This window comes from Mesitornis unicolor, unplaced genomic scaffold (assembly GCF_000695765.1).
Source record: "Mesitornis unicolor isolate BGI_N332 unplaced genomic scaffold, ASM69576v1 scaffold2060, whole genome shotgun sequence".
In the NCBI taxonomy this organism is placed as follows: Eukaryota; Metazoa; Chordata; class Aves; order Mesitornithiformes; family Mesitornithidae; genus Mesitornis; species Mesitornis unicolor.
In genome coordinates, this window is record NW_010160061.1 from 8,904 (window position 1) to 20,101 (window position 11,198).

Here is an 11,198-nt window from a genome sequence, read left to right on the forward strand (position 1 = left end):
GGAAAAGGAAAAGGATTGGGCAGAAAGATATTTTCTAAGTCCTAGCATTTCACAGTAGCCCAACAATTACATTTACATTTAGGTGCCAGCAGAGATAAACGTATATGCATCACTTTAGAGGGGTACTTTTTCTTAAATAGTCAACAACAGTTCAGAAAGGTTGACGGTAGCTGCCTAAACTCATCTCTAAATACACTGAGATCCAGGGGAACAGGGATCAAGGGAAGAAGTTACAGTTTTGGGGGGCTTGGTGGGTTTGATTTTTGTGCAGGCTGGTGTGATTTGGTTTAAGTCAGCATTTTCTTAAGCAGTTAAGATAATACATCCACCATCCTATGCTTCAGCACAATAGACTTAATTGAGATTTCCTCCACCACTTACAGTTGCTAAGGATCAAGGAGGAAAGAACAATTAGCGAGTCCTTTGTCACAAATATTTTCATGTACAGACCAAAATGGGACTTCCCTTTTCCACCTCCAATTACTCAGAAATTGCCTTTTCTCTCCAAAGCCTAAGCAATATGCAATTGTGCATAAAAACAGTCCCACTGGGGTGATAGAGGGCACGACCCAGTCCTCTGCACCCAGAAGCAGGGGGAGAGAGGGGTTCATGGGGTCCCAACTCCTCCTTTTGGGCTGCGGGAGCTGAACTGGGGAGGGGAGCAGCACGGGTGCCATCCTGTCAGGCAGCCTCAGGGGAAGCCTTTATTTGCATCCCACAGCTTAGAAATCCAGGCTCCCCATCCTATAACCGGACACAATAACATGACCTCCAAAGCGTTTTGGATAAAGAAAAGAGAAAGTGGTTTGTGAAGAGAGGAAACACCTTTATTTCTGCAGGAAGCAATTACTTTCCCAGATTTTTCCATGGGGAAAGCCGCCTGAAAAGCTTCCAATTCCCTGTTTCACTGAAAATTTCCGGCAGAGTGACAGCTGAATGCAAGAAATATGTTGGGGCTGTCTATATCTAAAGTGAGCCAAGACTTTAGTCCCAGTGGGGTTTTGGGGGGCTCCTTTTGCTTGGTCTTTAAGTGCTTTGGACAGACAATATCTTTCCAAGCAGAGGGTTTACCGCTTGATAGGGAAGGTTTGCCAACAGTCATGTGAAGATTGTTGGCCAAGCAATAGTTTTCCATAAGAGTATGGAGTTCCTGATGGGTAAGTCATCGGCTCAAGGGAAAAACACACGCAAGCATCTAATGAGACACAGTTATCCATTAACACTGACACGGATTAAACTCAAACCCTTCCTCACCCCACTGGCAGCACAGGGATGCTACAGGCAATAAACAAATCTGAGGAAACGGTCTGATATTTACTGCAAGAGCAAAAGAGTGAGATCAGCAGAAAATTCGGAATGTCATTTACCTCAATCTCCCTCAAAAGTTCAGACTGGCCGCATGTTTCCAAATCCTCCAAAGCTTCTCCAAAAACACGCCAAAAACTATCCTCGTGAGTGGTCTCAAGGCCGTTTTGGCGGTTGGGGTATCTGTTGTAACGTAGGAACCAAACATTGTCAGCACTCTTCTGCAGCGGGATGAAAGCCGCGAGGCTACAGCAAGTGTCTCACCAGTAAAAGCAGAGACTTGAAGAGTCTTCATATACAAAAGCAAACAATATGAACTTTTCAGACAAGAGTCCGAACACGAGACCTCCATGCATTTACTAACGGGGCAAGTGTCCTTCAAAGGAAGCATTAGGTTGGTGTAGTAATGTCAAAGTTCAAAGGGTAAATTAAAAAGTGCCTGTAGGAAGATTGTAGGTTTAGGAAGACGTTTTGGTGAAATAGAGAAGTGAAAGAAAAAAGGATGCATTATGGGTAAACCAGGAGCCTCAGAGACTGTTAGTACAAAGGCTGATGGGATAGAGCTCAGATCTGAGACACAGAACACCTGAGAAGAGAGAGAAAAACACAGAGGGTAACAGACATGGTGAGAAAATGAGAAATACATTAGGTCTCTATGAGAGTAAATAATGCAAAGATGTATATAAAAATGATTGCCCTGGGCTGGACAAGTAAACGCACACTACAGCCAGCGATATCCACAGTGTCACATATAACCCACACAAACCAAGTTGCATTTGCTTTGGGATGGCCAGGGCACTGAGATGCTACTTTTAGGAGGTCTCTTTTTTTTGCTATATATAAAGTCACAGCATTTAGAGCCATGTAAAGATTGCCACCAGGTCTATCCATAACAGAGCATAAGGGTGAAGAGAACCTGGTACAAACACACGTTAACATGAACACCGTGTGTGTCCTCCTGGGGGTTCCACGATTTTCCCACCTTGGCAGTTTCAGCATCCCTTATCTCTGACCACAAGCCAGGGTCAATTCTCAGACCTCTAAAGCAAATAGCAATTAAACATGCTGAAGTCCTCTGAACAAGCCAGAGACGTAGGTGACACCAGACAGTGCTGACTGAACACCAGGATCGGTGCAGAACTCAGACCACCAGCGCTCAGTTTAACAGGGGCCTCTTGAATGAAACTCTCTGTGGTGTTAAATCAAGGTCACAATAAACCCACTGATGTGTCATGGCGAGAGATCCCAGGGGACAGTGACATTAGAGCAGCCTAATACATCTCCCAAACATCTTATTAGGAGCTGCATGGACAAGGCTCCACCTCTGCAACATCTGGCAGCATCTCTCATGGCTCTATGGTCATCAGTGTCGCAGACAGGAAGGGATGCTCATCCATCAGAGCCACTTAGCAAAGTCAAAACATTTTTATTTGAGTACCATCAAGGAGAGGTTGGCCTCCATTACATATATAATGACTCCTTGGGTTATTAATAGAGCTTTTTTCAGATCTCTATTAACTGCCATATCTTTAGTACATACTTTGCTTTCCATCCACTGGTTTAAATGGGAGTCTGTAGCAGGCATAAACTCACACACACACTCTTCTGCTCCCTGTGGGACCATAGCCTGCCTGGAGTGAGCAGCACCTGACATGTCTTATTGTATTTTAAATTTACCTCCTACCTTTCATCAGCTTTTAAAAGACAGTAGCCTTTGCACCGGGCAGAAAGGTCAAACAAACACCCAGCAAGACTTTAGAAAAACAACCCAAAATTTCCCTCCACAAGGAATTTTCAATTCTTTCCCCTTACTCATTTCCTTCCTCTGCTCCCAGGTTACCAAAGAGGCAAATGTCCATTCCAGTTACAGGTTTCTTGCCTCTCAGATCAGCAATACAACAAACACATCCAGGACACGGATGAATCAGTTCAGGCTCTCACACCACTGGGTCAGCAGGTTTTTCCAGGCTAAAGGCACCTGGGGTTAGAGACATTTTGTTTTTCTCCCTAATATAAAGGGACCAGCGGCATGAGCTGTTTCACTTGCACTTTGACATCGGGGCTTGAAGCCCTCATTAGGGACACGAGTGCTCAGATTTGCCAACTTCAGCTGTCGGTGACCTCGCTGGCAGGGCCAGGAGGGATCAATGACCTCTGTGAGCCGGTTCTCACTGAGAGGCAAAACAAGAACAAAGTCTCTGCCGCTGCCAGCCTTCCTGCCAGTTTGATCATCTTTAAATAGGTGGAAATGGCCATGAGATGTTCTAAGGGGTTTGTTTGGACAAACAAAAGTTAAGGAAAAAAATAAGAAAGAAAAAAAAAAACAAAAGTACCGACAGTAACAACACGACACACACAACTATGGGGACTCTGAAGGATGTCGTGGGGAGGGTTGGTTACGAAGCAACAAGGCTTTTCCACCGCGCGTGGCTCAGTGAGGAGCCTGGGCCGATCCAGCAGGATTTTCATCCAAAGCAAGGGGCAGCAGCATGGGCTCCATGGGCTCCATGGGCTCAGGAGGTGTTTGGGGATTTCTCCCACGCTGGCTGAGCTGGGGAATTAACTCGACCATGCTCACTCAGCGTGGTTTTCTTTGTGGAAGTGTAAAGGCCAAAGTGTGATGGCGAGACACGTTTGGCCACAGCTTTGGGAGATTTTAACTTGGGCATGCAACCTCATACTGGTCCTCCGAGAGCTTTGGTTGGCCTTTTTGGCTTTGTGGCATCCAGCTCTTGTGAAGCTGCATCCTCCCTCGAAAGTGCCAGGGCAACACAGGAGGGGACAGCCCTGGCCATGCCTATTTATGACACCTTAGCTATGAAAATACTGTAGCCTTTCCATGGCAGGTGTGTGAGATGTGGTAAGAACCTGTGGTCCATGCAGCTGAGATCACCCTAACTCCAGACACAGATGTCACCTGGCCATGGCAGAGGTGCCATAGAGCTACTACACCCAGGGCAACCTGGCAATGCAGAGGTGGTTCAACAGAGCAGATGATCCCACCCCATGGCTGCCCAATGTTGAGATGGGGACATTGCTGGCTGCTCCATCACATTCCCATGCCCCCTTGACCCTATACAGCAACACCCACATTTGCAGATGCACCTCCCTACCGCCTCCCACCCCTCCGTACCTGCTGGGCTTGTCCCAGTCGTCTTCACTGAAGCTTCCATCCATGTAGGGGTAGCTTTTCCTGGGGTCCCCTGGAGGGGTGCTGCTCTTTTGCCTGCTGTGTCTCCATTCGTGTGGATGGAGGGCTATGCCCGCAGCCTGAGATATGTATGTACCTAGGGAAGGCAAGAGGGCGTGGACAGACAGAAAGTAATACCTGGTCAGAAAACTCAAATGAGGTAAGTTATGCTGTGCCAGGAGAGCCTCCTTCCCCAGGTCCCAAACCTGAGGCTATCTGGATTGCATACTACTTCCATTTCAGACATGCAAAAGGAGTTGTTCTTCCAATCTCTTCTTGCTTTAACCAAAACAGCTTCTCAGGATCATCTCACAAGGTGCCCCTTTTCTCTCTTGCTCCTCCCTTCTGAGTAGCTTTGTGGTGTGGGTCCAGGATCCACAAACACGGGGCTACGCATAGCCACAAACGCAGATCCCACCCCCAGCCAGCTCCAACCTCAGCTAATGGCTCCTGTTTACTAACAGAAATTGTGCTGTTGAAGCAACCACTTTTAAATACAGTGAGTCCTTCAAAGGGCAAAGAGAAGATGCTGCCAAGCCTCCCTCAGCATGCCCAATCGCATTCATTTTGAGGGATTTGGAGGCCTGATTTCTACTAGGAAAAAAAAAAAAGAAATCTTCATTTAGATTCTCAACTGTCTTTGGGAATTAATGGACAGGACAAAAAATGTAATGGGATACAGAAGGACAGCATCCAGAGCAGCAGCCTCCCTTCAACAAGTGTGGTGGTGCTGAGGGTACCTGGTGATGGTCACCAGTTCCAGTGTATCACATCACTCATCTGCATCACATTTGATAGGAGATCAATATGGACCGTGAGGATGAAATCAGATAAGTTTTGCTATGTCTGCCCCCAAGGACTCCCCCGTACTGCGGTGTCCTCCTCCAGAGATGCAAAACCATCACAACCGAGTCACAAGATCCCCAGGTCTCATGAGGTGCTGTCTAGACAGAAACCTTCCAAAACATGAGCATTCCTCAGCAGTGTCAGTGCCATCTGCAGTGGAAATCAATCTCCCGAGTCCCCTGCCCACCTCCTGCTGCCCATTCAACATTTCAGAGAAATCCTCACAGCCTTTCCAAGAAACACCGTATTCTTCCATCACATGCTGTGCCAAGCGAACAGGAAGAGGTAACAGAGAAACACATAATTAAGGGAGACTTGACCTCCCAAACAGCTAAGAGCCCTGGAAATACCCGAAGACAATGCCAGCACTTTCTTTGAAAATGCCAAGACCTGTTATTTCACTTAGCGTTTCCTCTGTGTGTTTTTAAAGGTTAGACAGTTCTGGAGAGAGCCCCAGAGAAGTGCTTGCCAACACCTTACAGCAGTCAGGAGTGTTCGCTGTCTGCCAGGGCAGAACAAGGTCCCTGGAGCCAGGGGGCAGCAGGTTTGGGCTGGGCACAGGGGGCCAGGGGCTGGGCACAGGGTGCAGAGCATTTGGGTGCCACCACTTTCACCTCCTCCTTCCAGAGAGCTGGGCTGCATCCCTGGGATTCAGAGCCACCTGGTGGCACGCTCCCACCAGGCCCAGCACAGCTCCCTCACCCAAACCCTTCCCTGAGCGGTTTCCTAAAGCTGGGGATAAAGCTAAAACCCTAAAAAACAGAGAACCCTATGGTTCTCTGTTTTGGGGTGTAAAACCCAATCTCCAGGCTCTGTGCATCCAGATCCTGCCTTCCTTGCCCATCCCACGGGCGACCCTGCGTGCCCTTCTCCCTGACCTTAGCATCCCTCTTCCCAGCCAGTGCCAGCACACCACCGTGCAACCAAATGCAATTACCAGGGAGGACGAGAGAGCCCTGAAGCAAAGTTGCAGTCTATGGATGCTGGGCACTTGGCATCAGCCCCGCTCCCTGGGGCTCTGTGCTCAATTACTCATTCTCAATTTATCCGTAAAAGCAATTGCTTTTCTAAATCCAGTGTCCGACTTGTGTTAACATTCAATTAGATGGAGAAGGATTGCAGTGTTACGAAGGCCGGGGGATTCCTCCTTAATGAAGCCTCCAATCCCAACTGCACTCCGAGATTAAGACTTCAGACCAAGGGAGGCCAAGGGAAGATGCAGGTATGGCAAAAAAAGGGCACCTGCGTGGTGCTGGCCTTTGAATTTCTCTAAGCAAAAGCACAGTGAGCACAGGCAGGCACCTTGCTTCATGTACTGAAGGTGCTTTGCAACAGTGCTCCTGCAGCACCCCTCCTTGTTTTCACATTCTGTTCTGAACTGCAGTCTTCTCACCAATTTCCTTTGGCAGAGGTGATTCAGGGTTTTGTTTTGTTACTAGCTTACATCACTAAATCTGAACTGGAATAACTGTTTTCCAGTGCTTTCCTCCAAGTAAAAATCTATTCCCATGACCAGATCATCCTCCATCCTAATTCCATATGTCTGCCAGAAGCCACAGCTGAATAAACCTGGCCTCGAAGACATGTGTTCATCTGATCACTCACTGGAGAGTTAGAGATACTTTCTTGTAGCATTACCTTAATTATTTTGTTAAGCGAGCGCCTCTAGTCACAAGACATTCTTGTGGATTATAAAACATCCTGAAGAGGATTAATACATCCTGCATAGCCTCTCTGGATATTTAAAAGTGAGCTATGGATCAAATACTCTGTAAGACATATGGCCAGTGAATACTTCCTCTGATTATGTGAATTGTAAAGTGCTGTAATGGTTTTGAAAATGCTGTGAACAGTATGATGCCATATAAGCCAGAAGAAATGTGACAATAAAAACCTAAAGCAGATACATCAACTCAGAGCTCCACACGAGTGCATTTTAAAATACATTTTGTTCCTTGCTGGAAGTGAGAAGCCATGCAAATAAGGTCAGATCTCAGGCTTGGGCTCACGTTCAGTCTCCAGACAGGTTCAGAGGCTCTGCCTATCCTCACCTTGGTCCAGAGACCCCTAAGAAAAGAAAACCATGGCTTACCTTGGCTTCCATACCCGGCATCAATGCCGGAGCCATCCCAGGACTCCATAGCACTGTCCACACTGGGAATTGTGGTGGAATACATCTCAGACAGCTTGCTCGCTTTCTGGGAGTCAGTCAGTTCATCTTCTGGGTCGCTCACTTCGTTTATACTCCCTGACTTCTTGGGATAGGATTCTGAAATCAGAACAAGCCTCTTTAGCAGGCACGAAGAGCAAGCTTCAAGGAAAGGCTTGTGCTGCTGTGGGAGCAAGCCCAGGTACTCTGAGCCTTTTGAAGTACCTCTTCAGCTCTTCCAAAGTAGCTGAGAAAGGCCTGTGCAATGCAGCTGAAAGGACTCTCCATGCAGTACTCTTTATCTCAAGCTGAATCAAGAAAAAATGTCATTCTGAGTTTTTAGCACATGGAATATAAGCAGCAGCCATGGGGATCTGAGGATTCCCAAATATGAGAGTTGGGACCTAATCTCAATTCACAAGCACATATATTTGTGTCTTTGGGAGCTTCCTCCAAACAGCCCTGCCCAGAGAAGTGTTGGCCTCTGCAAGCAACAGCCCAGAGCTTCTCTGGTCCCAGAGCCTGCTTTTCACCCAGATCAGCAGTGCTTTCAGACAAATTGCTCCTAGCATGGTTTGCCTTTGGGGACAGGATCCTAACAGTGCCAGAGCAGCACCCAGCCAGGTTTCTGGCTACAAACTTTCTGTTCCAAGCAGATGTTTCAATGAAATTCCAACAACAATGCAAACAGGTCCCAGATTACCACAGATGAAGCTATAGCCCCCTTCTGAGATCGATTGATCTGAAAAGCTCATATCAATGCAGGGCTAATCACCACCTCTCCAAGTCTCCCATGCAGTCTCATGACAACAGTAGAATTTTGAGGCCTGGTGTTTTGAGGCTGAATTTCCCCTGATTAGTGATTGGAAAATGGAAAGGTAAATGTGGATGATGAAGCTCAGACCTTCTCTTTCATTATTTTAGTAATAATAGACCCTTATTATCATTATATCAAATTCCCTCTCAGGCAAAAGCTATGCAAGGAATGATTTCTCAGCACAAGCACCTCTTTGTGCTGAATATTTTAAAGTCCTCGTTGATTAGATAGCCTGTTAGCCATCCACACCCTGGATCCCTGACTCGCAGAGGCTGGGATGAAAAGCCCTCTGAAAGTCTGCATTTGTCAATGAGGACAGATTATTTCACCAAACAAAGACCAGTGTCCTGAAAGTCCCTATTTTCCAAGCATTCAGAAGATTGCTCACCATGATTAACTCAAGATTACCTTGAAATTTCAATTACACCTGCTTCATTCTCAGAATGATTAACGAGTCTCCAACTGGCACTTGCATGTCAATTATTTCAGCGAGTCACTGGGACAATGCTAAGCGTCAGCAGGGGGAAAAAAAGAGTATTTCAGACCAAGGATCAAGGCACTTGGCTGCAGGGAATGAGACTGGGGTTTCTTGAAGAGAAATCAATTCCCCAGTTCTACCTCTATTTGCTAAGTCCATATGTTCCCCCATTTCCCTGATCTCTCTCTCTGTCTCCCCAAAAAGTGGCCTGTCTGTACTAAGTATGCTCCTGCCCTTTAATACCACGTCAAGAACAGCAGCTACAAAGCCATAGGGAGCTTGGCAAGGAAATGAGAAGGGGATTTCTCAAGTAAAGGTAGATGCTTTGAAAGATGATCTTAGGACTCTGAGTCAGAAAATGGGGTGGAAAAGATTTATTGCCAGTCACTTTTAAAAAGTTGAATTAAAGGTGTTCGGGTTTGGTTTTTTTCCCTCATGGATTCTACCAGCTCAGGGTCCCCTTGCTCATTTTTGAAGGGTTATATTTTAAAAAAAGACCTTCACTCTTCTACTATTAAAAGCATCTTCTGCTTCACTGTTGTGTGGAACACCCACACAGACAGGGAATGGCACCAATGGCACAAGACATCAATGTGAAAAAAAATCATCACCACCAATAAACCTGCTGTCTAATTTCTTTCCAGTCCCATAGAGAGGTTGCCTTTTTTAAAATCTGTGAGTCACAAATCCAAAAAAGAGCCATATTTTCCCTCTGGCCTCAGCTGTGCCTCTGACGATGCTGCTGTGCCTCACCTTCCACGACACACGAAGGAAAACCCACAGCACCACCTCCTCCATCGCCTGAGGTCCCTGCTGGGTTGCACCTTCACCCTCCTACCCCAAACCAGGCTCCCCAACTCACTCTCTGTCTGCTTCTTGATCTTCAGGGTGACCGTCTCGCCTGCCATCTGCAGCAGGTGGATGGCTTCGCTCAGCGGCTTGCCCTTGAGGCTCACGTTATTAATGGCTAATATCCGGTCACCGACGTGGATGGCTCCGGTCCTGGAGAGAAAAGGCACTGTTAAAAACTTCCGAGAAGTGATTCGCCTCTGCAAGACAGGCCATTAAGTTGTCTCTTGAATCAATAGCATATTAACTCTCAGTTCTCTCAAACATGTCTTGGTACTCTCTATACCTGTGATTTCCTCTTCATCGCCACTACCAGGAATCTGGTTTCCTCCCATCTTTCATCTGTGTATATAAATACAAATATGCACAGGAGCGTATGCTCGGATCTTCCCAGGAACTGAGACTGCAAACCAGCTTACAGTCAAATCTCTTCAGAGCAAGGGGGTCTGCGTGCTAAAAGCACAAGCATTTCCAGTGTGTGATGTCCACCAGTCATCACACATGGAACTGAAGGGCATGTTCACACAGATGGAAAGAAATGATGAGACAAACCTGGAAATTCATTGGAAAAAAAAAACACTAACCCAAAAGTAAAATGGCCCAACACACAGAGGTTGTGTGTGCAAGCATGAGCTGAACCAGTTGCAGATCAGTTCATGATATGTTTAAAGCTTCCCCCTACGCAGCTACGCCACCACGACCTTTTCCATTGGGACCAGCACTCTAGAAGAGGTTATTGTGTTTTATTGCACAGCCATTTTCCAGCACTGGCTTCTGCTCTCAGCTCAACAAATCCTCAGGGTTCAGCAACAGTCAGCAGCAACCTAACCAGTCACAGCAATCCTTCCCCTTCTCCTCCATCCTTCTGGGTCTGCCCACAGACAGGGGCTCACGTAACCTCTCCTGGTGTTTGCCACAGCTCCAGAAAGAGCAGGCAGGACAGGATGTGTCCATCACCAGTGCTGGCAGCCGAGGCTGGACCAAGCTCACCACACTCACGCTCCCTAACACCAGTGAGCGAGAGCAGCAATCCCCTCCTCCTCCAGCAGTGCTGTGAGGTTTCACTACCAGGAACCTGTGTGACCCAGCCAGGAGGAGATGCAAATCTGCACTGCAATATCTTTTTGCCCATGGCAACGTCAGATTACATCTCCAAGTTGGACTGCCGCTCCTGCCAAACTGGGATTTGATATCCTGTCACAGGCACAACAGCTACTTGTCTTTCCCTGCAACAGGAAACGTCTGCAGGCACACTGCTGTGAAACAGCTACTCTAAGTACGTCAAATTGGGAAATGTAGCCCAACAGCAGGCAGGACTGCTGGGTCTGCGGCTGAAGCAGCTCAGATGCCCTGGCAGTTCCAGCCAGCCACTAGATGTCCGTCTTGTCCCATCCAAACCAGCCTGAAAAAGCCCTCAGGGAAAACTTGTGCATTCAAATAAATTACAGATCAAACTGGAACCAGAGTATTTGTCTCAAAAGTTTCATCTGCGTAGTTGAAAAAAAAAATCCAGTTTAACTGCTGGCAGTTTAAAGGCAATCCTTCGCTTGCTGCAGCGGTTACG

At 47.1% G+C, this 11,198-nt stretch overlaps 1 protein-coding gene across 1 annotated transcript in view; it reads right to left on the minus strand.

Annotated features, from left to right (window-relative positions):
* The window catches only part of GRIP2 (glutamate receptor interacting protein 2), a gene marked incomplete at its 5' end in the record, with an annotated part of 45,546 nt that overhangs the window by 6,380 nt on the left and 27,968 nt on the right, over positions 1-11,198 (minus strand). The window contains 4 exons of the mRNA XM_010188596.1: positions 1,368-1,488; positions 4,439-4,592; positions 7,434-7,610; positions 9,648-9,787. Coding sequence (XP_010186898.1) covers positions 1,368-1,488; positions 4,439-4,592; positions 7,434-7,610; positions 9,648-9,787 — 592 coding nt within the window. The remainder of the gene's footprint in view (positions 1-1,367; positions 1,489-4,438; positions 4,593-7,433; positions 7,611-9,647; positions 9,788-11,198) is intronic.